The 26,271-nt window shown below is 52.0% G+C and overlaps 10 protein-coding genes across 10 annotated transcripts; 5 read left to right on the forward strand and 5 right to left on the reverse strand.

Annotated features, from left to right (window-relative positions):
- Positions 1-63: 63 nt before the first annotated feature.
- On the forward strand, positions 64-887 carry C7974DRAFT_414887 (uncharacterized protein; the record flags this gene model as incomplete). The annotated part of the gene is made up of 2 exons (XM_046143841.1): positions 64-122; positions 185-887. The coding sequence occupies 2 exons, from the start codon at positions 64-66 to the stop codon at positions 885-887; spliced, it is 762 nt and encodes a 253-aa protein (XP_045995609.1).
- Positions 888-1,057: 170 nt separating this feature from the next.
- Positions 1,058-4,573, reverse strand: C7974DRAFT_457239 (putative histidine kinase HHK12p; the record flags this gene model as incomplete). The annotated part of the gene is made up of 7 exons (XM_046146048.1): positions 1,058-2,602; positions 2,654-2,995; positions 3,041-3,193; positions 3,248-4,162; positions 4,221-4,315; positions 4,368-4,472; positions 4,518-4,573. 7 exons carry the CDS (start codon positions 4,571-4,573, stop codon positions 1,185-1,187), a joined length of 3,084 nt encoding a protein of 1,027 aa, XP_045995610.1. The 3' UTR covers positions 1,058-1,184.
- Positions 4,574-6,372: 1,799 nt separating this feature from the next.
- On the forward strand, positions 6,373-6,967 carry C7974DRAFT_377825 (uncharacterized protein; the record flags this gene model as incomplete). The annotated part of the gene is made up of 2 exons (XM_046140380.1): positions 6,373-6,517; positions 6,567-6,967. 2 exons carry the CDS (start codon positions 6,373-6,375, stop codon positions 6,965-6,967), a joined length of 546 nt encoding a protein of 181 aa, XP_045995611.1.
- A 1,025-nt stretch (positions 6,968-7,992) lies between these two features.
- On the forward strand, positions 7,993-10,330 carry C7974DRAFT_464571 (heat shock protein-like protein 60). The gene is made up of 3 exons (XM_046146271.1): positions 7,993-8,212; positions 8,276-8,417; positions 8,468-10,330. Exons 1-3 carry the CDS (start codon positions 8,120-8,122, stop codon positions 9,988-9,990), a joined length of 1,758 nt encoding a protein of 585 aa, XP_045995612.1. The 5' UTR covers positions 7,993-8,119; the 3' UTR covers positions 9,991-10,330.
- A 334-nt stretch (positions 10,331-10,664) lies between these two features.
- Positions 10,665-11,923, forward strand: C7974DRAFT_397916 (cofilin). Its single transcript, XM_046142251.1, has 4 exons — positions 10,665-10,964; positions 11,021-11,031; positions 11,171-11,477; positions 11,530-11,923. Exons 1-4 carry the CDS (start codon positions 10,962-10,964, stop codon positions 11,662-11,664), a joined length of 456 nt encoding a protein of 151 aa, XP_045995613.1. The 5' UTR covers positions 10,665-10,961; the 3' UTR covers positions 11,665-11,923.
- On the reverse strand, positions 11,844-12,892 carry C7974DRAFT_362558 (cell-cycle control medial ring component). Its single transcript, XM_046139738.1, has 2 exons — positions 12,651-12,892; positions 11,844-12,601 (listed from the first exon to the last, which is right to left on the reverse strand). The coding sequence occupies exons 1-2, from the start codon at positions 12,759-12,761 to the stop codon at positions 11,999-12,001; spliced, it is 714 nt and encodes a 237-aa protein (XP_045995614.1). The 5' UTR covers positions 12,762-12,892; the 3' UTR covers positions 11,844-11,998.
- A 122-nt stretch (positions 12,893-13,014) lies between these two features.
- C7974DRAFT_362561 (cytosine-5--methyltransferase NCL1) lies at positions 13,015-15,779 on the forward strand. Its single transcript, XM_046139739.1, has 2 exons — positions 13,015-14,729; positions 14,782-15,779. Exons 1-2 carry the CDS (start codon positions 13,062-13,064, stop codon positions 15,436-15,438), a joined length of 2,325 nt encoding a protein of 774 aa, XP_045995615.1. The 5' UTR covers positions 13,015-13,061; the 3' UTR covers positions 15,439-15,779.
- C7974DRAFT_464574 (heterokaryon incompatibility protein-domain-containing protein) lies at positions 15,731-17,941 on the reverse strand (the record flags this gene model as incomplete). The annotated part of the gene is made up of 4 exons (XM_046146272.1): positions 17,282-17,941; positions 17,191-17,245; positions 16,553-17,160; positions 15,731-16,378 (listed from the first exon to the last, which is right to left on the reverse strand). The coding sequence occupies exons 1-4, from the start codon at positions 17,588-17,590 to the stop codon at positions 15,731-15,733; spliced, it is 1,620 nt and encodes a 539-aa protein (XP_045995616.1). The 5' UTR covers positions 17,591-17,941.
- Positions 17,411-19,752, reverse strand: C7974DRAFT_425936 (heterokaryon incompatibility protein-domain-containing protein). The gene is made up of 2 exons (XM_046144497.1): positions 17,987-19,752; positions 17,411-17,740 (listed from the first exon to the last, which is right to left on the reverse strand). The coding sequence occupies exons 1-2, from the start codon at positions 19,586-19,588 to the stop codon at positions 17,675-17,677; spliced, it is 1,668 nt and encodes a 555-aa protein (XP_045995617.1). The 5' UTR covers positions 19,589-19,752; the 3' UTR covers positions 17,411-17,674.
- Positions 19,753-21,449: 1,697 nt separating this feature from the next.
- C7974DRAFT_425938 (uncharacterized protein) lies at positions 21,450-23,250 on the reverse strand (the record flags this gene model as incomplete). Its single annotated transcript, XM_046144498.1, has 3 exons — positions 21,450-23,073; positions 23,125-23,183; positions 23,242-23,250. 3 exons carry the CDS (start codon positions 23,248-23,250, stop codon positions 21,450-21,452), a joined length of 1,692 nt encoding a protein of 563 aa, XP_045995618.1.
- Positions 23,251-26,271: the final 3,021 nt, after the last annotated feature.

Here is a 26,271-nt window from a genome sequence, read left to right on the forward strand (position 1 = left end):
TATCGTTGCTTTCTTGCGTCTACTCTACATCCTGCCTGAAAAGCTGATACCTACACACTCACAATGGCAAAAGAATTCCAGGATAAGATAGTCCTCATAACCGGAGGTGCCAGCGGCATCGGGTACGCCATAGTGTCCAGCACACCTCCTGCTCCCTTTCAGAGCTGACCAAATATATTCACAGCCGCGCAACAGCCGTGAAGCTCTCCTCTCTCGGTGCCAAGCTCTCCGTCTGTGACCTCAACGAATCGGCTCTCGCAGACCTGACTTCAGCTGTAGACACACAGGTCTATACACAGACCGTAGACGTAGGCAACACATCCCAAGTGGAGGACTTCGTAGCCAACACCGTCCAACGCCTCGGCGGCATCGACTTCGTCTTCAACTGCGCCGGCGTCAACCCGACCTCGATCCCGCTCGAAGACACGCCCGACGCCTACTGGGACAAGCTGGTCAACACCAACCTCAAGGGTGTGTTCCTCGTCACGCGCGCGTGCCTGCCGCATCTCGAGCGCGGGAGCTCGATCGTGAATGTGTCCTCGATCTCGGGGATTCGCGGCTCCGCACTCCAGTCGGTCTACTGCACGACTAAGTTCGGGCTGATTGGCATGTCCAAGTCGCTGGCACTTGAATTAGGGCCGCGTGGGATACGTGTCAATTGCGTTGCTCCGGGGTACATAGATACGCCGACTAATGCGGGGATTGTGAAGGGTGGAGAGGCGGTGGAGAGGATGCGCATGGGGAATGCGTTGGAGAGGCTTGGGACGCCGGAGGAAGTGGCAGATGTGGTGGCGTTCTTGATGGGCGAAGGAGCGCGGTATGTAAATGGTAGTGTGGTGGAGATTGATGGCGGGGTGAAAATGAGTAGTACGACAAGTAAGTCATGATTAGATAATGTGATGTCTCAACTGATCGTGTGTAGGTAAATGATCGATCTACGGGCATAATGAGTCTAAGCAGAAGCCATCTGTACCGCACAGCTCACATACCCGTCAGATAGACTCCGGGAAATATGTTGGGAAAAGCTGAATCGTATTCTACGAACGGTTTGGGGATATCAGTCAGAAGTCATGCTGTCATGGTCCGTCGTTACAAAATGCCACCTTGGGCGACCCTCGTTTCTAGCCCTGAAACGCTCAAACACCACGCGATGCTGTCAGTACGCGCTATGAGAACGTATTTCGCTACCCCTCCTTGAGCCCTTTCTTTATCTGATGTTTAACTTTGTCTGGATGCTGGCCAACATGATCTTTGTTTTCTTGCTTCTCCTGGCTCTTCTGGTTCTTCTGGTTCTTCTCCTGGCCTGGTTTCTGTATTTTCTGCTGGTGGTCTCCTTCGAGCTTCCTTTCTCCCGGTTCGTTATCACCCCCGTTGTCACTCTTGTCTTTCTTCGCTTCTTCTTGTTCGTCTGCCCGCCTCTCCTGTTGCTCGTCTTGCTTGTTATCGCAGTCCTGCTTATTCGATTGCTCCTCCTGTGCTCTCTCCCTCTCTCCTTCCATTAGTGATTCCTTTTCCAACTCCTCGCCCCTCTCCAATCTCTCCACTTCCTTTGTGAGCTTCCCGTCTACGCCATTGCCTTCGTTACCCCCGATCGTCAATTCATCAATCTTCTTGACAAGAGCATCCACCTTGAACGGTTTGCTGATGAGATCATCCATGCCCGCTTCGCGCATACTGTTCCGCTGGGCCTCGCGCACGTTTGCACTGACGCCAAGAATTTTGCTGTATCCAGCCTTGCCCTCGTCCTGCAATTGCCTAATCTCGGATGTTGCTTGGTTGCCATCTTTGATTGGCATTTCCTGGTCCATTAGGATACAGTCAAAGAAATTCCGATTATGCACGTCGTCAGCATTAGTTTGCCCACGTGCAGATACAGCGTCGATAGCCTCTTGTCCGTTGTTTGCCACAAAAACTTCGAATCCACGAGCCTGTAGCTGGCGACGGAGGACCTTTTGATTTATGAGGTTGTCTTCAACTAGAAGAAGCGTTCGTTTGTCTTCCGAGCGTCTGAAGCTTTGTGCCTGGTGTGCCTTATCAGCCGACGCTTGCTGGCGGGCGCTCTCGCCTGACTCGGCATAAGACGCGCGACCATCGTGTCCTTCTAAGGCAGGGCTAATCTGTTTAGCAACAGTATCAGTCTCATGGTATCGCTCGTCTTCATTTGCTGCAGGGTGCGACTCGGGAAAGTATTCTGTGGGCGGATCCTTGAGAGATGAATTGACATCGTCAGGGTCAACCCCTGAACGGCTGGTCAGTTGGTTAAGATTTGGACGTTTTCCATGTTTTGAAGTTTCGTTTTTCATAGAAGTGTTCTCTTTCGAGTTGTCTCCTGTTTCCAGCTTGATCTCTTGTCGACCCTGATCGTTTGTTCGCTCCTTGACATCTGAAAGATGTGAGTTCCCGCGCCTAAAGCCTGGACGGGGTGTTTGCGCCCGCTGATTAGGAGTAGACGGGTTTTCGGAATTTGTACGCGATGCGAAAGGAGGCCGTCCGTCTTCGCCGGTGGTTCCATCGGATCGGCGGGCCTTGAAGAAGAACCCAAAAGTTGATCCCTCACCCTCCTTGGAGCTTACACCGATGTCGCCACCGTGCAGCTGACATACTAAAATTGAGTCAGTATCAAGCCGGCGAGGAGGAGGAGAACGATACGTACACTTGCGGGAGATGAAAAGGCCAAGTCCAGAACCCCCATACTTCTCCTGTGTTTTCGGGGTTGCTTGCCTGAACCTCTCAAAAAGCTTGGCCTGGTCCTCTCTGCCAATACCTATGCCCGAGTCCTTAACGGCTACCATGATGTAAAAGGGTTCGCCGTTGCCCCACTCCGAGGACTTGGTGGAGTCAATGTGAAAAGTTTCCTTATCTTGGCCAAAGTAGATGACGTTTGGTGGGTAGGATGTCGGGCGCTCTTTCGAAGCCCCCATGGAGACTGTTATTTTCCTATCGCCCTTTTTCCTGGATGTGAACTTTACAGCATTTGTTATCAGGTTTACCAACACTAGTCAAGTCAGTGAATGCTTCCTGGCCGAATCATGCTCATTACCTTGCTTCATCCTGTTGAGATCTGCAATGATGTGATCGACTTCAAGATCATCGTACGAGATATCCATCGCGTAATGAAATTTGATACTCTTTGCTTTGAACTCGGACTGGAAGACCCTGAGTGATTGGGAGAACTCCCATTTAGGACGTACAACTGCACTGGTCAGTAATCATGCCATGCACGTATCGACTTTGAAGATGGACAAACCACGGGGCACCAGAGATAGCATCATAGAGTCTAGTTTAGAAAAAGAGAGGATGTCGTCGACAAGAGTGTTTTGATGCGAGACGCAAAGCAGTATCGTGTCAGCAGCATCCATGATATCTGATACCTGGTCCTTGATGTCTTCGTGGCTAGAGCCTATTTCGCGCACAACGTCTTTGACCTCTTCGGCTAGATGCATGACAGCACTGAGCGGGTTACGGATTTCGTGTGAGACCATATCAATGAACCGCTCCTGTTGTTCTTTCCTTTCCTGGGCTTCGGTAGCGGCTTTTTCTTGAGCCAGCTGGGCTTGTTTGATCTCAGTAATATCCACGACAGCACAAATAAAGCCGGCTTCCGGGTCTTCGTTCAATGGTCGGAATAAGAATAGCCTCCACTCGCCTTCTTCGCCTGTGGCCTCACTCGTGCATCGGAATTCGATTCTAAGGTCTTCTCGACGGGAAAAGGCCTTGCGATAAGCAGACATGACTCGGTCGTAATCGCTTGGGTGTATGCTCTCGGGCCAGGCGCGGAACTCGTTTGCCATTTTGTTTGTTGTGAGCTTGAAAAAGCCATCGTTCACGAAAATAGCTTCGAGTTCCTTGTCAAGGATCGCAAGTCCGTTAGGCAGTAATTCGGCAAACCGTTGAAACAGTTGTGTCTGCATCGCATCGACCTTCTCACCAGACTTGCTTGCATCTTTTTTCTTGTTGCTGGATTTGCTGTTGTTCTTCCTTGTCGGGTTTTGTGAGGCCAGTTTATCGAGACCTTCGAGCGCTGTGTATTTTTCGACGGTGTTCTTCTGCATGAGTTGTGCCAGCACTCCTTGTCGACTCCCCTTTTCGTCAAGCAGGGTACTAAGCAGTAACTGCGAGTCGCCTTCTCCCTCAGGGATGTTGTCTAGAAAGAACTTTGCATCTGTGTTCGTGATATGAGACAATATCCTTGACTGAATAGGTGAAGTTTCGTGACTTACCTACCTTGATGGTCCTGCCGCGCACTACACGCTGTAAGGTACTGAGAGCCTCTGCTTTGTACGTTTGAAGTGCGCTTGTGCCTTGCCCATCCAATCTACCCCGTGCGTTGCACCATGCCGTATTTGCGATGACAGTAAGGTCGCTACCCCCAAAATATGGCGCTGCAGTGCGTCATGGGTAGAACGCAAGAGTTGACGAGACATTTGAGCGCCAAAGACCAGGACTCGTGCGGTCCGACGGGAGTCTTTGACCTGCTGCGCGTTAGCTAGAAGCGCCTGGTAGGGCGCCGATCGTACCAGTCAACATCTGACATGGCCTCCGAATTGACATCGAAGGGCATGAAGGCGTCCATGGTTGCTATGCAGCCACGTCGTGGGTAGGGCTTCAGACAGTCGACAGATGCAAGAGGACCGCGGAATCCACCGTTGACGTCATGGGGGTTGTCGAGTTTCTAGAGTGATTCGCAGCTTCGAAAGAACAGCGTGCCTTGCGCCAAAGTCACAAGAAGGATTCAGGGACAGGTCTAGACTCCACGCCCGCCGAAAGCCGAGGAAAACCTGGACGATCGACTCGTGATAACTTTCAAGTGTGGTTAGTGCACGAAGTCCACCGCTGTCAGATCGAGATTGTAGCGGCAATCGACTAATTCTTACTACCCCAAATTTCAGCCGCTACAGCACGTGTGGTGTAACACCATTGAGAAGCTGATGTCGTAGGGCTGGCGGGCCAGGGACTTGACTGAATAAGATCGACAGTCGGCTCCTGGTCGGTTGAGGAAACACTCAGGAACGACATCGACGATCAACATTCGGCGAAATCGGCAGCAACATCCCAATGCGTATGCAGGCGCAAGCTGTCCGGCTAATGACAAGATGCATGCTGCAGGTGGACAGTGCCCTTGCTGAACAGATCAGGCGAATTTGGCTGTGATTTGATGGTAGAAGCCACTAAGACAGTGTTACAGTTGTGCGTAGGCATCGTCAGACGTAGGGACAACGTCGGGTAGGCAGAACATCATACGTCATCAATCCCAGCACTCAGTTATTCAACGCCACGAAGCTTGCGCACACGACTGTGACCCAAGATCTAGCAACCTGTATACCAAATACACCATACAGACAAGTGTGTGCCAAAGGAGTACCATACACAAACATACCATTCACCGTCTCGAGTGTCAAGACCCACGGATTGCAGGCCGTAGTAGTGCCGAATAACCTCAGAGAACTGGGCTGTACAAGAATCCATTTCAAACACACCTCTTCAATCGAGTGACAGCGCACCCTTTTAGAACTAAGGGTCTAAAATGCTACGCTGTCCAATAACCCCAAATAATGCGTCTTTCTGGCTTGGCGTGTTTTGCCAGTGTGGGGCGAGCAAATCTCATCCGTGTGTAGAAGTCTGGGGATTGTCATTGTGCACCAGAGGTCGCCTATAGTCAACGGTCTCTCCCGTCCCCGATACTATTTATTGCATACCATGAGGCTTATACAAGACGTGGGGTCAATGATCAGCAGCGCATTCGTAGCCTCGCGAGGCTTTGCATGCTGTCCAAGAAGAGCTTGCGCGTCGTCCTCTGAGCCATTCACACCCCGCGTGACCACACCAGACGCGCCCTTGGAGTCGAGCTGTCCTAGGTGCCAACACAGCCGCACAGATTCCGCATACGTAGAGCCTTGCCTAGCGCCTCTCGGCTGCTTCGGCTAGCGGCACTTGTCAACTCGGGCATTACAGTAGGTAGGTAAGTACCCTTCCAGCATATCTTGAAACATGCAGAACAATGCGCATTACTTGCCATACTCAAGGATTCGCTGTCAATGAAAGTCTTCAGCAGTTGCAAACAGTGTCTTGTTCCTGGCGGCGAGACATCGCACGGCCACACCTGCCTCTTGTTTCGGTGACTACAAAGCCGCTAATCTTCACGTCCAAGCATACCTAATTTGACCGACGGTACCCAAGCGTTTGCGCAACAGGACGGTCTACGAAATCCGCTCTTGGTGCACTTGGCGATGACATGGGGACTGATGTTGATCATAGGGTAGATTTATATATAAATGAACTCAACCTACAGTTTGACAGATCATCATCACACCGAGCAATCAGCCAACAAAACGTTTTACTGCATCAGTTCAAATCATTATACCACGAACCACAATGCTCTTCCAGAAGCTCGCCATTGCTACTGCTCTGACCGCCCTTGTTGCGGCTCAAGAGATAGACCAGGACGATATCCCCCAACAGTGCACGCAAGTATGCGCAGAGGTTGTGACCATTGCCCGTGACTGCGACAGACAATCGAGTATGTAGCGAATCAACGCTTAATCGACATCTGCTAACATGACTTTCAGACGACAATGCTGAGATTCAGTGCATTTGCCGCGCCAACAATGCCAACACACTACTTCCCGCTTGCGATGCTTGCGTCCAGCAGTACGACCGCGACTTGGACGACGACAACGATAGGAACGACAACGACGTTCGCGAGATTCTCAGAAGCTGCAACTTCTCAGTCCAGAGTACCTTCACGTTGTCCAGTGGTGGCACCGCCGCTGCTACGGCGCTGCCTTCTCTCTCTGCTACCCCAACAGCAGGCAATACCTTCGTCAATGCCCAGACATCTGTAAATGCAGCAGCTACTACAGCTGCCGGTTCGCAAATCTCTCAAAATGCTGCGCCCGCTGTTACTGCCGCGGCTGGTATGGCCGGTATGGGACTTGGTGCACTTGGACTCGCACTTGGTATGATCTAAATGTTCTGTGCAGTAGAGGATTGGATGAGGGCATGGATCATCCAGATTCTACAAGATTACGACCATTTCAAGGGCTCCTGTTCGTATCGGCGTACCTGTATATACCCACTCTCGCTATAGTATTTTGTTTCTACAAGTCTGTATTTGATGGACTGAAGATGTACATAGCGAATACCAAGGACATTTCACCCTCCCATTATGCTCCAATGATATTACCGTAACCAAAAGTGGCCCCGTTTCGATTTCGCTGAATGACCATCCTATCGATATGTACATGGCCGAAACGAAAGCTTATCGGTCCGCTCTTCGGCCAAACCCCTGGTGAGTGGCATTTGTAGTCTTCATTTCAAGTAATGATTGTCATATTTGTGTATATGACATCACTAGACAACCGTGACTCAATGCAAGAATAAGGCCGGATGATAGGGGGATATTCTTCTTCGCGTGTCAAGGACAACAAGTTGAGCAGATGACCGCCTAGGTTAAGCTCTTGCCGACGGCCTTAACCATGGTGTGAGCTCAGAGGGAAGAGCTCCGTGATGGGCTACTGCCGGATATGAATCCGTGTGTTGCTGCGTTCCGACCGCACCGCCAATTTTTACGTTCTTGAGATGTACACAAGATGTGCAGTGGAATCGCCAGAGAGAAAACTAGTACTCGACTTGGACCGGAGCGCCTCAGCATAGTTAAGTAGCCAGTACTTAACACTGACGAGATGGAAACGAAGGTGCAGGACAATACAGTCCAACTTCTTGCGCTGTAACTGAACGTCTTGCTGCTCTCACCTAGACAGACTGAAAGTATTTCTACTGTTAGCTACTCAAACATGGTAACAGTGCTCGTTTATCCGATTTAGAACAGAAAAACAATGCATGTAACATGCACGTACATAGCAGACGACGAAGTATGTAAACGGTCTGGAGCGGTGGTGCTAAAGCCGAGGTGCACTCGCGCAGGGATCGCGTTCCGGTCTAACCGCTTCTCGATGTTTCCAGCAAATTTCTAAGAACATCGTCGAACTGCAGCTATCAACTCCGCAATCCTCCTCACCTCTTTCGCAACCTCATCTCTTCCTCGTCATCTTGCATTAGGCTGGAGTCTGGGAGCAAAGCTTGAGAATCCTTTCCCGAATACACATCCAATTCCTTCACAATGCAGAGAGCTTTTACCGCCCGCGCGCGGACTTCCGCTTTGAAGTCGAGCGCTAGGAGCTTCAACCTCCAGCAGCAGAGGTTCGCCCACAAGGTAAGACATTGCAACCGTCGCGCATGGCTCGCCTCAAGCTTCAGCAATTGACAATGACAACAGGAGCTCAAGTTCGGCGTCGAGGGACGCGCTGCCCTGCTCAAGGGTGTCGACACAATCGCCCGCGCTGTAGCAACAACACTCGGTCCTAAGGGTCGCAACGTCATCATCGAGTCCAGCTACGGCTCGCCCAAGATCACAAAGGGTATGTCACAACGAAAAGAGGCATTGGCTGCCAGCGACTGATAGATTTAGATGGTGTAACCGTCTCCAAGGCCATCACGCTGGAGGACAAGTTCGAGAACCTCGGTGCTCGCCTTCTCCAGGACGTCGCCTCCAAGACCAACGAGGTCGCCGGTGACGGTACCACAACTGCCACCGTTCTCGCCCGCGCCATCTTCTCTGAGACCGTCAAGAACGTTGCCGCCGGATGCAACCCCATGGATTTGAGGCGCGGTACCCAGGCCGCTGTTGAGGCCGTCGTTGAGTACCTGCGCGCAAACAAGAAGGAGATCACCACCAGCGAGGAGATCTCTCAGGTCGCTACTATCTCTGCCAACGGCGACACACACATTGGCAAGCTCCTCTCCAACGCAATGGAGAAGGTTGGCAAGGAGGGTGTCATTACCGTCAAGGAGGGCAAGACCATCGAAGATGAGCTCGAGATTACCGAGGGCATGAAGTTCGACCGTGGTTACATCTCCCCCTACTTCATCACTGACACCAAGAGCTCCAAGGTCGAATTCGAAAACCCCCTGGTTCTCCTCTCCGAGAAGAAGATCTCTGCTGTCCAGGACATCATCCCCGCTCTTGAGGCCTCTCAGCAGCAGCGCCGTCCCCTTCTCATCATTGCCGAGGACATTGAGGGCGAGGCTCTTGCCGTCTGCATTCTCAACAAGCTCCGTGGCCAACTCCAGGTCGCCGCCGTCAAGGCTCCCGGCTTTGGTGACAACCGCAAGTCCATCCTTGGCGATCTTGCTGTCCTGACCAACGCTACCGTTTTCAGCGATGACCTCGAGATCAAGCTCGAGAAGGCCACTGCCGACATGTTCGGTGCGACTGGTGCCGTCACAATTACCAAGGAGGACACAATCTTCCTGAACGGCAGCGGCAGCAAGGATGCCGTTGCTCAGCGTTGCGAGCAGATCCGTGGCGTTATGGCCGACCCCTCCACCTCTGAGTACGAGAAGGAGAAGCTCCAGGAGCGTCTCGCCAAGCTTTCTGGCGGTGTTGCCGTGATCAAGGTTGGTGGTTCCTCTGAGGTTGAGGTCGGTGAGAAGAAGGATCGCATCGTCGATGCTCTGAACGCCACCCGTGCTGCTGTTGAGGAGGGTATCCTTCCCGGTGGTGGTACTGGTCTCCTCAAGGCCTCGGTCAACGCCCTCAACAATGTTAAGGCCGCCAACTTCGACCAGCAGCTTGGTATCACAATCGTCAAGAATGCCATTACCCACCCTGCCCGCAAGATCGTCGAGAACGCTGGCGCCGAAGGCTCCGTCGTTGTCGGTAAGCTTACCGACGAGTTCGCTAGCGATTTCAACATGGGTTACAACAGCGCTGAGGGCAAGTACGTCAACATGATCGATGCTGGTATCCTTGACCCCTTCAAGGTTGTCCGTACTGCACTTGTCGATGCCAGTGGTGTTGCTTCCCTTCTCGGAACAACCGAGGTCGCAATTGTTGAAGCACCCGAGCCACGCGGCGCTGGTGGTCCTGCTGGTGGAATGGGCATGGGCGGCGGCGGCATGGGCGGCATGATGGGAGGGATGGGAATGTAAGAAAAGGCGTGTCTGACTGACCGTCCCTTCGATTCTCACCCCTCTTCTCTATACCCTCTTTAGTACTCAGGTCATTCCCAGCGACGGTTCATGTACACGATATTGGGTTGGTACTCCGCTCTTGTTCTCCCCTGTCTTCATAATTACTTGTACGAAAAGCGCAGCATTTGTTTGGGATAGTTGTACGATATCACGTGTATTTAGAAGGAATCCTGGGAAGGACAAGATGTAAAAGTGACCACGGAAATGTAAACAAGTTCAAATGTATTCTCATGAATCACTCTGATGACTACAAAGTTGCGGTTTAGCAGAAGGATCACTTACATATAGCTCAGCAAAGGACTGACTCTGACGTTAAGGACTCAAGGACTTGTGCGGTGTCTACATGGCTCAAATCGCACGGAGACCTACTGTTGCATATGAAGACTCCTCTTATTACTAGATATATCCACACCAAAGCAAGTTTTATGGACTTGGCCTTGCTCAAGCCTCAGCGGCCGCCTTGCCATGAGTACACAAGGAAGAAACACCGTGACGTCGCTGGTATATGTGAAGTGGTGACTATTTAGACCTAGCAGGCGGATGCACAACGATGCATTAAGAGCAGTATAGAGCTGAAGTCTCAGAGTCCTGGGCTCTGCTTTGGACAAGGATGCCAGCTCCAGCAATCAGCGAGGCGCATCGTTGCTGGGGCGTCGGTGTGCCGCGCCTGCCTTGTTGCAGCGCCTGCCCCTCCAGCAATGCCCCACACTTTTCCCGACTACTCAGCCCATCTTTCCCGGACTTCTCTCACTTACACGTTTCCTCCACTCTCTCCAATTGACGTAAGTAGCTTTCTCCCAGCTTCAGGCAGCCGCTGAAGCGCTGCAATGTTGCGCCTGCCTTGCGCAGCCGATGACGAATACGCTGACAGGCAGCACAGATAAAGCCCTCCTCCCCTAATCCACCTCCCCCACCACACACAACACATCATGGTAGGTCCCCAATGAATCTCGAGCCACAATACATAGCGCTAACACAACGTGAATAGGCTCAGTCCGGGTATGTACGAACATTCATGCACCTCGACCCTTGACAGCTGCGGATGGGCGCCCCTCACGTTCTCCGCGCGCATGTCTGCACCCCACACCGCCCTATCCACGTTGTCGCCCCGCGCCCTTCGCTAACACAACCACTTCAGTGTTTCCGTCGCACCCGAGTGCATTAGCGCCTTTAACGAGCTCAAGCTCGGCAAGGATATCAAGTGGATCATCTACAAGATCAGCGACGACTGGAAGGAGATCGTTGTTGAGGAGTCTTCCAAGGAGGCTGACTGGTCTGTGTTCCGCGAGAAGCTCCTCAACGCCAAGAGCAAGGACCGCAAGGGCAAGGAGGGTATTGGCGGCCGTTACGCCGTTTTCGACGTCGAGTACGAGCTTGAGAACGGCGAAGGCACACGCTCCAAGATCACTTTCATTTCGTGGACCCCCGATGATGCGCCGCAATACGTAAGTCTTGGACTTTTCTCACGATATCAGAGCATACACTCACATTGTGAAGCCCCGCATGATGTACAGCACCTCCAAGGAGGCTATCAAGCGTGCCCTCAACGGTCTTGCCGCCGACATCCAGGCTAACGACGCCGACGATATCGAGTTCGACAGCATCAAGTCTCGCGTCTCTAAGGGCCGATAAGCGTGTCGCTCGGTATTTGTCGATTTCGCGCACCCAAAAGCAAGCATTAGGGTGATTTGTGTTTTGGCGACGACTATAACGAAATGAACCAAGTTTGCGATTTGGTACAGGAAGCGGTCTAGCGACCTGGTTTAGTCCTGTAGCGAGAACGCAGTGGCGGACAAGTGATGGTGTACAGCGCTCGATATGTCTGTTGCCAGACCACTCGAGGTCTGGCAACGATGACTCGGCGAAATATCACAGATGAAAGACGTTCAAACTATCCACCCGCATGAAGTGACGTGATTTGTTCATTGGGCCGTTGGGTCACTCCCACTTCGCAATATCTTAGCGATTACCTATCAGCCTCCCAAGCCTGCCTGAACACGCTCACCAGCCTATCCCCCTCTTGCTCATCCTTTATCCGCTGCAAGACAAAGTTCTTCAGATCCCCCCAGAATTCCTCAGTAGCCACAACCTCTTTCCCGCTAGGCCCAACCGCTGCTGCCCCTCCCGCAGCACCCATGTTCGCTCCAGCATTAGCACCAGCCAACCCCTTATCACTCTCGCTCGGTGCAACGGCTGCAGGGCTCTGTACAGGCGACTCTGCGCTCGGCGTCGAAGCACCCGCCGTTGCGCCGCCCATGACCATAACGCTGAACTCAACGTCGTTGCCTGCATCCGTACCAATAACCTCCGAAACAAGCTTGGAATCTGTGACAGGCTTCTTCTTATACAGAATCTTGATCTTCGCAGCGGGTATGCTAGTACTGCTTGCGTACTGCGATTTGAGATCGTAGACAGAAGTCTTGCTGGGGTCAACGGCGGATAGAGGGAGTGTTGGATTCGTGGGCTTCATCGGCTTCAGGGAGATGTTGATTGTGGCTGTTGAAGCGTTGGCGGCGGTCTTGGGGTTGGGGCGCTGGGGGTGGCCTTGCGGGAGACGGGGCAGGATGGGCTGTGGTGTGTTAGTCGCAATGAAAACAGGTAGTCAGAAAGAGACATACAACGCCCATCGCCGAGTAGGTTCGCGCATCTGATACATAGTCGGAAGAGAGCTTGACGGGGCGAGAATCGATTGCGCCGAGGAACGTCTTGCAGAAGGTGACTTCGGACATGATGGAGAGGATGTCGCGGGAAAGTGGTAGCCGATCGGGCAACGTATGAGGTAATGGTTTAGGATAATAACACTCGATGCCACGCTATGCAATATCAAGAGCTCCGCGCAATGTGTAGGTGTTGACAGCTTGGTCGGCGATGACATCGTCGCTTCCATCTGCGGGCGGGGCTAGTGCGCTGCTAGCGCGGCAGAATCGGGCGGTGAACTAAATTTCCAGAGCTGGAGTTCGAACTTTTGCTTTGCAGTCGAAACACCTTATTTCATTCCGTCTTCCCTGTGCAATTTTACGACCGCAAAAATGGGTGGCATGAGAGGAAAGAACAAGCAGGGTCCGCCCGAGCCCCTCGACGAATCGCTCGTCACCCGCAAGAGGAAGGATTACGAGGCGCCCGCGCCGAAGGAGCAGAAGAGGAGGAGAACAGACGCAAAGGCTAAAGCTAAGGCCAAGGCTGCGCCTGTATCCAAGAAGGCTGCTGCTACAACTGCTGCTGCTAAGAAGAGCGCAGCAAAGCCTATTAAGGCTGCTAAGCCTGCGAAGAAGTCTGCGCCGCCGCCAGAATCAGACGACGAGGACGACTTTTCAGACTTGTCAGAAGGAGGCGATGACCTTGACGCAATGGTAGACGTAGCGGATATTGCGAGAGTCAGTGGACTTGATGCGCTCGGTAGCGCTTCAGAAGACGACAGCGAGATCGACGACGACGATTTCGACTCAGACGTGGAGACCAATGGCAAGAAAGCAATGTGGTCGGATGACGAGGACGATGAGGAAGTTCAGGAACAGCTCACAGCAGCCAACATTGAGGGTCTGTCGCGGAAGTTGGACATGCAGCGTGCAATTGAAGAGGCTGAAGCGGCAGCCGAACTCGAGGAGGCAAACTTGCAGACTAACATCGCGCCCGAGGACCGACCAAAGGTGCTGGATGACGAGGAGGATGAAGAAGGCCGTAAAATTTCGAACCTGGTCACCCAGGATATTCAGCTTCTGCGAACACGACTCAACGACACCATCCGCGTGCTTGATGACTTCAAGAACTTAGGTGAGACCGGTCGCAGCAGGGCTGAATACCGCGCGCAGCTGTTGAACGACATCTGCTCGTACTACGGCTACTCCGAGTTCCTCGCAGACAAGCTCCTCAGTCTGTTCCCTGCCCGCGAGGCCTTCGCTTTCTTCGAAGCTAACGAGACGCCCCGACCCATTGTCATCCGTACCAACACCCTCCGCACACATCGTCGCGAGCTCGCACAATCCCTCATCAACCGTGGCGTGCAGCTTGAGCCCGTCGGCAAATGGTCCAAGGTCGGTCTGCAGATTTTCGACGCACAGGTACCGCTCGGTGCCACTCCCGAGTACTTGGCTGGTCACTACATTCTGCAGGCAGCTTCTTCGTTCCTTCCCGTCATGGCCCTCGCACCCCAAGAGAACGAGCGCGTGCTTGATATGGCAGCTGCCCCTGGCGGTAAGACAACGCATTTGGCTGCGCTTATGAAGAACACTGGATGCATCTTCGCCAACGATGCCAGCAAAGAGCGTTCCAAGGGTCTGATCGGTAACATCCACCGTCTGGGTGTGCGAAACGCCATTGTGTGCAACTACTCTGCGCTTGAATTCCCCAAAGTTATGGGCGGTTTCGATCGTGTGTTGCTCGATGCGCCTTGCTCTGGTACTGGTGTCATTGCAAAGGATGCTAGCGTCAAGACCAACAAGACTGAGGCCGATTTCATGAAGCTTCCGCACTTGCAAAAGCAGCTGCTTCTCTCAGCTATTGACTCTGTCGACCACCACAGCAAGACCGGCGGTTATATTGTGTACTCGACATGTTCCGTTACTGTAGAAGAGAACGAGCAAGTCGTTCAGTATGCACTGAACAAGCGCCCGAATGTCAAGCTTGTCGAGACAGGCCTTACATTCGGTAAGGAGGGTTTCACGAAGATCGGCGGCAAGATCTTCCACCCCTCTATGAAGGTACGATTCCTTAGAGCGCTTCTCATATGTGCAATCGCTAACTGCTTTCCAGATGACCAGGAGATACTACCCCCACACTTACAACGTGGATGGTTTCTTCGTTTCCAAATTCAAGAAGATCGGTCCCACACTCCCTACCGCCGTCGGCGCCAACCGTTCCGCCAACGGTCAGCCCTCCACTTCTACAGCAGGCCAGGACGAGTACGTCGACAAGACACCTATCTTGACTGAGGAGGAGGAAGAGGCGGACGACTTCGGTGGCTTCGACGAGGACGAAGATCGCGCGTACATGGAGCGCGGTCAGGCAAGAGATGCACGCCGCAAGGGCAGAGACCCCAAGGCAGACCCGAGCAAGGCTACAAAAGAGGCGAAACCTAAGGAGAAGAAGGGAGGTGGTAAAGAGGTCGCAGCTAAGGAGACGGCCACTTCGCCAAGCCCCGCAAAGGCTGGTAAGGCGAAGGCTGCGAAGACAGCCGAGGTAGAACAGGTGGCTGAGATCATCGCTGCCGACGTCAAGGTCAGCAAGAAGGATGGCAAGGGCAAGAAGGCCGGCAAGACCGAGAGCGCTGTTGCGGTCGCTGAGGTCACGCCCGTAAAGAACGTCACTGAAAAGAAAAAGGCGAAGGTCGAGGCTGCGGCGTCGCCCAAGGCCAACGGTGCCGAGAAGAAGGCGCGGAGAAAGAGCGGAGATAAGAAGATGAAGGCCTAGATTTTTTGCTGTTTTGATGTTTCGTGTAGGTAGTAGATACCACTGTCGAAAGTGGCTCTTAGTACCATCTTTTACTCTGAGTATGTTCGTGGGTGCCTTGATCAATTTTTGTTGCTTCTGTCGAACAATGTTTGTCGGCTGCTTGTACGCGTAAAGTAAATTCGGCGGGCAAAGACTGGTCATCTATGTATTAAATCATCCAACTAGGCTTTCTGGATTTGAACACCTCACAAGGGCTTTGGCTGAAGTGACTTAGTACTGGGTTTGACTCCTTGAAGACGATTTGGCGTTCCTAGCAAAGATAGATATCATGTTCCTCAACCTCCCAATCTATCCAGTCCTTGAAGTCCTCGGTACCAAAGAGACCCCAATATGTGGTGTATGTAGTATACAAAGCCGCAGCTTTAGCTTCAGCTACCTCGGACCGAAATCCTTGAATATATGCAGGCCCGACGAATTGGTAAGGACCACCTGTTTCAGAGGCTCTGAGTACGCAAGGATACACACACCCGAACAATATCCCGCAAATATCCCCTTGGCGAGCAGCAAGTGGTGCGAAACCCATGTATCCGCGTTTGGTGAGCATGAAATTTTTATTCTGTGCATTGTTTCGAATCCACTCATGCACATAGGCCAGTTTTCTTTGGTGCTCAGCGTCTCCGGTCCAACCGAAGGCTCCACTATGTGCCGAAGACTGATGTACGTACAGTTCACGCACAAAGGCGCGTGTGCACAGATCCCACTCGACCGGGTTGCCTCTGCAAAAGTCCCTGGTAAGAATTGTGAGGAAAGCTCGAGCCGGAAAGGCACCATAACAGGCTGTGTGGTGGGAGTAAGCGCTCACACGAAGCCAAAGACAGAGTATGAACTCCGGTGTGATTAGTGCGGCTTCGAGAGGCTCTGTTACAAACTCAATTAAGTCAAACAGAACTCCATGAACCTTCAGAAGCTCATTATCAACGACTTCTGGTTTGCGTGTGAGTCCAGTCCTGGAGAGTAGGTTAGGCGTGTCGAGGTGCTCGCTCGATTCATTGGATCCTTTGTCTGCCTCGACTGCATCCCAAGTTGGGACCCAGGTGGGCAGACCATCTGGCAGGAATTTTGTGTCGCGTACAATGTAGTCCAATATTGAGATGTCATTGGTGGTCCGAAGGTATTGTGTGGCAAATGCACGGAAGGCTTCATGATTCGACTGTCCATAATCCGCCCTCAATCGCAGGTTACTTGCGGAGTCAATGGCAAGATCGGAAAAGGCATATATGCTGTCCCGGCGGTCTTTGAACTGTAAACATTTTCCGATGAACATGTAGTCTAGCAAACGGTTTGGTTGCCAGGTGGACTGTTCAAAGAAGACTTTGGCAACATTGTTGTGTCGATCATAATACGCGTCTATATGGGCTCTGAGAGGGTAGTGCGACGATGGTAGAGAATCTATGGTGACTCTTCTACCGCACAACCAAAATACCACCCACATCAGGTCGGTCCAGGTGAATTCGCTGGCGCCCCAGGCCACCAAACATTCACGAGCCAGGCCTGCTTCTCGTACGACCCAGCCTCTCTTGAACCAAGGCAAGCGAAGGAGTATTTCTAGGGAGTGCCATCGTTCGTCTCCCAATACTGGATCATTCAGTGATGGATACGAGATCAAGTTCCATCCGAGTTTGTCGAACTTTGCTAGCTCACGGTCGAACGAGCTGCGCATATCCTTTAGTAACGAGCAAACTTGTGGCGCGTGGTAGGAAGGATCAAGACCCATGTACAGAATTACACGCTGTGCCTTTGCATATATTTGGCCCATGTTTGCCACCTGATGGGACTTCTCTTCTGCATCTTCTTGATGAACACAGATTGAGTCTGCCCATAGTCTCCTTGCAGCGGAAGGATATCGCAGCCTTTGGAGAGCATTATGCAAATTTTGGGTGATACTGAGTTTGCGCCCGTCGCATGAAACAACGTGATCTCTGACTTCAGTCCCCCATACATATGATATAGCCTCATAGTCTGTGTCTGCCACGAGTGTGGTGTGGAGACTACACTTTAGTGGTTCGGTGCCGGAGCCAGGCTGAAGCAAGAGGTAGCGAAAAAACTCTCCTGGGGGTATTGTGTCGTACTGGTATGATTCATCTGACCCATTACATGTCAAAGCTTGCATGGTGTAGTCAGGATACGGTTTCTTGTATAGCGCAACGCAGATAGGGATGACCACGAGTGGGGTAAAATCATTAGCTTGATCCGTTTAGCCCGAAACCTGATATGGGATAGTTTTGTCTTCGTTGATATCCCTCGAAATCTGCGCGCGAATCTGTTTTCAAATCAGACGAATGATTTGTTCTTTGACATCCCACTCCAGCCAGTCTTTGCTATGATCGAGCCCAAAATAGGTAAAGACTGTGGAGTTCAATAAAATCCTCGGCTCTTTACCTGCCATCCTGACAGAGCCTAGATAGATATGCATGTCAACAGATTCACTCTTGCGGAGTAAGCATGGAGAGGAACACCCAAAGACAATCGCACACAAGTCTCTTTTCTGTGTAACAGCAGGCGCTACGCCTATATATCCACGTTCGGTGACAATGACTCTCTTGCCACTTGTTGCTGATGAAATGAAGCCATGGAAGGTAGTGGACTCGAGCGTGGCGACCTCGTCGGCGTCTACCTCGATCTTGCCCGTCTCCTGCATCTGGGTGTGAAGGACTGTGAAGATGTTGATATATTTCTTACGGAAAGTATACCACGCATGGATCTCGCCGACAAAGCTCAAAGCTGCTAGCGTGTCAAAAAGTTGTTCAAGTAGATGCGTGGTCGGATAGGGCGATTCAGAGATTGACTTGTACACCGCTGTCCACAATTCGAACAACACTACCAATGTTGTCGTTTTGCTCTGCAAGACGTTGGAAGTCCATTGCACGGAGCCAAGAATGACTCCATCGACTTCGAGGGTAGTGCCATTGAGCAATTTCGGATTGGACGTCTGCTTCGTACGTGACAGCAAAGGAGGATTGTTTTCGTCTGCCGCCACGAAACCTGTGACATCTTTCTCCTCTTTGCTCCAGTCTGGTACCCAGCTCATCAGTGTCGACTCCGACAAGCTGTCGTCGTGCTTGACATAATGTAAGATGTCCACCTTCCCTGTCGTATATACGTATTGAATCGCAAAATCCCGGTAGACTTTCATTGGCGGATCTGCGTAGTTCGGTATAATGCAGAGTTCGCGCACCGAGTCTTCTGCAAGATCAAGAAATGCGTATATCCGATCCCGAGGGTCTTTCAAGCGCAGAGCCCTGGCGAAGTGGAGATAGTTCAGGAGTGAACATGCTTTCCAACTGCTTTTATGATAGAAGATACGTATTGCGTCTTTATGAAGAGCCTCGTACGCTTCGAGATGAGATCTGAAGCGGTCTTCTGCCTGGATTGTGATACTCGTTACAGCTCTTCGATGCCTCCAGACAAGGGCCTGCATCAAGTCATTCCAGAGGAACTCAGTCTGTCCCCATAACACGAGCGCTTGTCGCGCAAGACCTGCTTCTCGAACTACCCAACCTCGGTGAAACCACTCTTGCTCAACGAGAGCATTAATAGAAGCCCACCGAGAGTCATTCAGAAGGGGAGCTTTCGAGTCTGAATATGGGAATGTATTCCACATGGCTGATTCACGATTACGGAAAACCAATGATTTTTGCTTGGAGCCCTCGGTCGCATGAACGAGTCCGGCGTTGATCATCTCGCGAATGTCTTGAAGCAATGCAAGCACATTAGGGCCATGCTCCTCCCTGTCAGCTCCCATGCAGATCATAACACGTTCTGCGTTACAATAAATCTGTCCCATGATGGTAACTTGGCGGCTCTTCTCCTGCAAATCCTCCTGGTTGATGCAAATCGAGTCCGCCCAGATGTTCCGTGGGGCATCTGTCAGCCTTACTCGCTGAAGCACTTGGTGAAGATTGGAGGTGATTTTCAAGATGCTGTTATCGCACATGATTTCATGGTCTCGCACATCAGTCCCCCAGACATATGAGAGCGATTCATAGCGAGCCTCGTTGATGTTCGAAGTATGGAGGCTGCATCTGAGCGGGTCGCTGTTGGCACCAGGCAGGAGAATGAGGTAGCGGAAACAGTCTGCAGGAAGCTCATCATATGTGTATGCGTCCATGGTTGAGTAGATACTCCTTTTGGGATTGATGACTTTCAAGGTTCAGATCACGGACAAATTGGTTGGAATATCGTGTTTCAACAATCTGCGATAGTCAATTCGTAAGAGCAATAGGCCCCGACTGGAACTTGCCAGTCACCAAAATCTTGATTCTTGTTGTGAACTGTTCGAGTTGTCAGTGTGTGACTGCGATCGCAATGTGAAGGAAAGGGAGGGGTTGCCTTTGAGAATGCGCCTTTCCTCTTAAGGACTAGATCCGACCGCACTTCACACCACCTTTCTTCCTTTTCGCAATCTCCCTTGTCAAAGAAGCGACTGGACGGCCTTTGAAAATGCTCGCAATTGTGATACTAATTCTGAGAGAAAGGTTTGATTGTGCGCCCTTCATGATGTTTGCTATGACGCTGCACAACAGAGCCCTTGGTTGTCATAGTCGTTTCGCTACCAGGTACCACGAGATAGATTCAGCGTCTATATGTACGAGATCTCGTCTCGCTGCTAGAAGTGCTACTGATACCGCTGCTACTATCGCTATCCTGGTCACTGCCACTCCTGCTATCCTGTTCGCTGCCACTCTCGCTGCTCTGATTACTGCCACTTTCGGTGTCTTCCTCGCTGCTACTTTCGCTGACCTGATCACTACCACTCTCACTGCTTTGAAAACTGCCACTCTCGCTGTTCAGATCGCTTTCCCAATCGCTATCACTCTCGCTTTCCATGTATCTGCTGCCTTCGCTGACGCTCTCGCTATAAGCCTCGCTGTGAGCCTCGCTAATAGTATCCACGCGGTCTTTCGCTCCAGTTCTATCGCGGCTTCTACTTCTCTCTTTCTCATCGCGCTTCTCTCGTCGCCCAGATGCAGAACTATGGGGACGTTGCGTTCGTTCGCGCTGTCCCGACTTACCTTGAACGTCTCGTTCTCTGACTTTGCTTCTACGATGCCTGTCCCCTCCTCGCGCCTGCCAATCGTGTGTGGCTCCATCTCGCTCTCCGTCAGCGTGCCTCTCTCGTCGTTCAGTTGACCTCTCTCGTTGCCCGCATGATATCTCCCGTCGATCAGCGGGTCTCTCCCGTCGCTCGGCTGGCCTCTGTTGTTGTTGTTGCTCGATTGGCCTCTCTTGCTCAATACGTCTCCCCCGTCGGTCAGTTGGCCTTGGTAGATGCCCACCGTGTCTGTATCGTCGCTCAGCTGTAGAAGCATAAGCATGTAGCATTTGTTGACATCATTCTTTCTGACATACCTCGAATGTCGTCAGATATTCCGTCATTCCTCCTACGATGCCTGTCACTTTCTCGTGGCCACTCACAATCAGCTCTCCGAGATCTATGCGCAGGCCATTCGTCATAATGCTCTTCATCATATGCGTCTTGTCCATACCCTCGCCCGACCTTCCGAAAGACAATCACTTCAGGGTCCTTGTTGTTAGATTTGGCCTTGCGGCGAGTTACTTTTCGGTTGGCGACAGTGCGGGAGGAGCGCTTGGAGGCCCTCGAGAGTCTTGAATGTTCCGAGCCCATCGTGATGGTACTTTGAGATGTTGCGTCCTCTGATTGAGTATGGAGACAGGCAGTGCTTTTATACAGAATGTGCATGTTAAACTCTAGAGATAGTCACGTATGTAAAATGGCAGGGGCAAGAGTGAGTAATTCAATGTTCCTTGTTGTTATTGACCAAATCTCGTTGTGATCGTGGTATCGTGAAGCCTTCCTGACTTGTCCCAAAACGCCAAAATAAGAACCTCCAAAACCCATTGGTGATGACCAAATCATATCCTGGAGGTGTCATCATGTCAAATCAATCCTGCAAAAGACCGCCCAGCATCTGAGGTCGGAGGTAGCCGCCAAGTGCACCTCTTTCCTATCAGAAGACGTCGTCGCTGGCATCGATGAAGTTGTCGTCGATTAGAAAGGAGCTTCCACTAGTGAGCAAAGCAGTGGCATCTCCATGGTCAACAAGCATACCCTGAGAGAATCCGGTGTTGCGACCGAAGGTAGCAGTAGACGGAGACGTGAACGTGCGAGAACCCGTCACTGGCGTAACCGGAAGGTATCCATTACCCTGGGTGGGAGTGGAAGCTTGAGTGTCGAAGAAGTGGCTGCGAGCGCCTCCAGCACGAGTGGGAGAACCTCCAGCCTGGGTGGCGACACCTCTAGCTCGAGTGGAAGTACCTCCAGCACTAGTAGAGGCACCTCTAGCCCGGGTAGAAGTACCTCCAGCCCGAGCGGAAGTACCACTAGCCCGAGTGGGAGTAACCGGATCTTCTTGCTTCATGTCAGCAGAGCTCTTGAGCGTACCTGGCTTGGCGCAGCGCGGTGACCTCTTCCACTTGTATGGACGGGCCATACCTTGACGGTCTTTGTCGACGTAGGGTCGAGACATGGTGACGATGTGGGACTGAGTCGACATTACGCGGGTGGGCTTCTTGCGGGATCTGTTAGCTTCATGTCCAGAAGATGTTTTAGGTGTCGCGTTAGAAATCTTGCGCGTCCACCCCATTTTGAGACTTGGAATCTGGTATCCTTCGGCAATCTGCTTGCCACGAAGCTTGAGGAGAGCCTGCTGCAGGGCGCCAGCGGTACATTGCTCGCCAACGACCTGAGCAGCTTGTTCAAAAGGGATGTGGACCCCAGTCTCTCCGCAAGCCCAAACAATACCAAGACACACGTTCTTCCAATCGTCATCAGTCCATTTAAGGAGCTTTGGACGTGGTTGGCGTGGCTTGCGTGGAGCGCCATCCTTGTTCAACTTGGGGAGCTTGCGAGGACGCTCCTCTTCAGAGTCGCTCTCCGCAAAGTCGCTCTCTTCTAAAAGGGTAGCACTCACCATGTAGTCGTCCTGAGAATCATCTTGCTTGGAGTGCACAGGAACCTCCTCGGCCGGGTCGGTGTTGTCATGACCTGAGGCGAATGGGCTAGAAGTGAACAGATCGGCATCGCCATGGTAGTTTGGCTCAGCAGTGGCGAAGGACTCTGGAGTGAAGGAGGTAGGCACGAGGGTCTCACCAGACCAGGATCGCTTGAGCTCAGCAGAGTCTGGCATGCCGATATCGTAGAAGCCATGATCGTTACCGCAGAATGTCTGGCCGTTGTTGAAGACTGCGTCCTCGTCATCGTCGTAGAACACGTCGTCGTAGGTGGCTTGCAGCCAAGGATGGTTCCTAGGATAGTTGTAGAACGGTGCGGTACGGTTGTAATCGGTGCTGGAAGCGAAGTTAAAGCCTTCAAACGGCTCGCTGAAGTGGATGTTATCCATGTCTGCAGCACTAGCGGAGTCTACAGCAGTCTGCTCGTGAAGTGTCTGGTACTTGAGAGCTTCCTTGCGCTTACGCTTGTTGTCAGGAGTCTCGTCAGGCCTGGAGGCCTCTCCAGCGCTAGTGCGGGAGGCTTCTTCTGCCCGGGGAGGCTCGGAATCGTCGAAGAGAGGGATCTCCACCAGTCTGTTATTATGGAACACCATGTTTGATGCTAGGGGACTGACCTGAACCCTGGCTTAAGTCAGTATGTGAGATCAAATGCAGAGAAGCACGAGTACTTACTTGTATGGCGGAGGCGGGGGTACGGGCTGCTGGGGTGGCAAGTTCTTGAATTGTGCAGACTGCGTTGAGTGTCAGTACGTGTCAAACGCGTAGTAGGATGTTGAGGTGGGGGAGTACGACAAGCATAATGACTTTGCAGAGCAGAGCGAGGTGGTGTGCGGAGCAGAAATATGAGGAAGAAAGCAAGTCAAGCTTGACAAAAACACGCACGTACCTTTGCGGAGATGGCGATGTGAAGGCGAGCGTGCTGCGGGCGCGGAGAAAAAACCGGGACCGCGTTGATTGTAAGTATCAAATAGGCAAACTAATCTGCTCCTCGCAGCTGGGCCTGGGATCACGCTGGCAACGGCGCCCTCGCTTAGGAGTGCGTGCGGCAAGATTCGACCGCCAAGCCACGCCAATTTGAAGCCAGCTGCACTCCTCGCGTGTATACTCTGCCTTTGAAGGAAACCTCAGTAACCCAGAGGCTTAGATAGGCAACAGCTCTATCGTCAGACCGCCCGGGGTCACTTTTGTGGGGCGAAACAAGGGCAGACGTGCGGAGGCAACTAGCGTGACGGGAAAGGTAGGAGTAAGGGTACTCGACTACAGCGTCCGTACGTATGCTCTCAACGCGGGGCTCAGACGTACTGCTACAGGACAAATGGATATGACAGCGTTGGAAGCCCTTGTCTGCGCGTCAACTCGTACCAAACTTTTGGGAGGACAATGAGCAAGTCTAAGAGAAGCAAGCTACAGACTGTCAGAGGAACGAATGGAGGCGGTGTGCATGGAGAACATACCTTTGCAGTAGGGCGGGCAGTTAGGGTTAGCAATGTGCTCGCACGATTGCTATGATTCTGTCTATCTGAGGGACGATGTCAAGAGGTGGCGTTGATGTGCGATGTTCAGGTGAGAGAATCGATCGCGGCTCAACTGCGTTTGAAGTATCGGTATAACGATGAGTTGCGAACTTGCAAGATGGGAGCTCTTGTAACTTGCTCAAGCTTGCGAGAGTGTATGACCGATGGCTGGACAGTGGTCCATATATATAGTTGGAGGTACGGGTGCGAGCCTGTGTCACGTGCGGGGCATGTACACCGCATACATCGAGCTGAGGAGTGGGTCTAGCCCGTCTAGCTCACTCGGCGCGACAAACGCATAGCGCTCAGTGGACATGGACACGTAATAATAACTTGACGGTCGATCTCCTTGCTCTTTTGCTCCGAGTACCGGAGGTGGGGTACATCGGCATGTTCGCGCTATGTGCGACATGATTGTCTTCGTTTAGGGTCCATGAAGCCCGAAGCTGTATCAAGCTGTGGAGATTTCATGTGCTGCCCACGGACAGGTGCATGCCATTCCACATAGTAGTCTCGTCGGTTTCCAATGGCGAAAAGTACAGTAGCGATCAGTGAGAGTTGAGTACCGGGAGCCTGGAATTTTCGTTGTTTGAAAGGAAACCGCAGAAATGTAACCCAAAGCGCGAAGACGACAAGTGAAAGTCGAAGAAGGTTTAGTCTGTAGCATAGATAAAGAGAGAGGAGTAACGTTGAGGTAAGGCAAAGTGGATAGGAAGAGAAGGTGTAAAGAAATCACCTATCGTGTCAAAGAAAAAAGAAAAAAACTGTATGCTTGACGCTGGTGCATTTGGCCAGTACAGCACATACCTGTACCCCGACACAAGAGTGACGATAGCGATGATAGTGGAGATTGAACAGCTCGATTGCCTGTCATGGTATGCAGGGACAGTGCCAGGCTTTGCATGGCCGAACAGTTGTCACAGCCCGCGGGGTTGTCTCTCATGTGCAGTACACCAGGTATTCGAGTAGGCTAATACATCCACGAGGTTGATCTGGTCCATCGATTTGGGAAGCTGAAGTAATGAGATGTTCGGTCGACTTGTGACCGAGTTGGGAGCGTACAAGGATGTCAATCTGACGGTTCTCGCAAGCAAAAACGCCTCGACGTTGCGTGTATCCGTAGATGTTGGAATATGTAATCCCTCATTAGTGAGATATAAAACATGTGGTAACATCTCGTACTGGGACCCTGGAAGAAAGCAGCTGATTCTCATGGCACCCGGGACCTACCAGGAAACCTTACCTTGCCACACTCATCGGGTGACGCGCAAACACAAACACGCGTCGGAGTACATCGACACAGAACCAAAAAAAAGATTGCTGCGTTCTCCGAAGGTGCCAGCTTGTGTTGAAAGCATATGAACGACGTCCAGTGAGATTTACCATCAATTCGCACTGATGCTTACGTTGGATCTCTCAGAGCGAGGATCTTGAAGTTTCAAAACTGTCGTAACCGCATCGTAGACTGTAGTGAAGCATATGCGTGACACTTCGCCTCAAGGTCTCGGCCAACGTCGACGTCGGTGTCGTCTTTGACCTGTCGATCACAGGGACGCGAATGGACGCGACTCAGGCGTGCCATTCGACATCGATTCGACTGCTGTGACTGCTGCCCCTTACGTGACTCACTGCTTCCCAGAAAGAGGATCATCGCGGAGGCGGTTACAGTACTCGAGTCTCAACAGAGCCTTCTGCGCTGGTCAGCTTTGGGTGAGAGTTAAGTCTTGGAGCGCGAACAAGGTTGGAGGGGCGGGGAAGTGCGGACAACAAGGGAACGATTTGCTTGGCACGATCGAAACAAGGACAGAATGTTCGCAACAACGACCCTTGATTCCATTGGCTGATAGATAACTACTATCACTACTACGAAGCTATCTGAGCGGCTGTTAGTTCTTGTCTTTCCAAGGGTGAAGAGTTGTAATGGGAGCATGCTTACCTCGACATTGACCTGAAGCTCAATCGATGCCCTGCCCCATGTGCACTCCATGTGCACCTACTGTAAAGCTTTGACGCCCGCGCCTTCCTTCTTCCCTGCATTTGGATGTTGAGAAACACTGTAAGTCGAGCTGTGTTTCTGCATCGAGACAAGTGCTGCTCATTGTACCGAGGCGCGAACATCCTAGCGTGTGCCTTGCATGACGAGCTCATCCCTCGAGTTTGCGCCCCGTCACGCATGCCCTCTTCGTCGCTGGCAATGCGAGGGTCACGGGTTGTGGTGTTGCGACCGCAAGGGTTCGTGAATCGCACTCCCCGCACAATGCCTCCGTCCACCCCCTGCCTGCCAACAACTCCACCAACTCATTGC

Source organism: Boeremia exigua, assembly GCF_020726555.1.
Source record: "Boeremia exigua strain MPI-SDFR-AT-0100 chromosome Unknown C7974scaffold_8, whole genome shotgun sequence".
Taxonomy (NCBI): domain Eukaryota; kingdom Fungi; phylum Ascomycota; class Dothideomycetes; order Pleosporales; family Didymellaceae; genus Boeremia; species Boeremia exigua.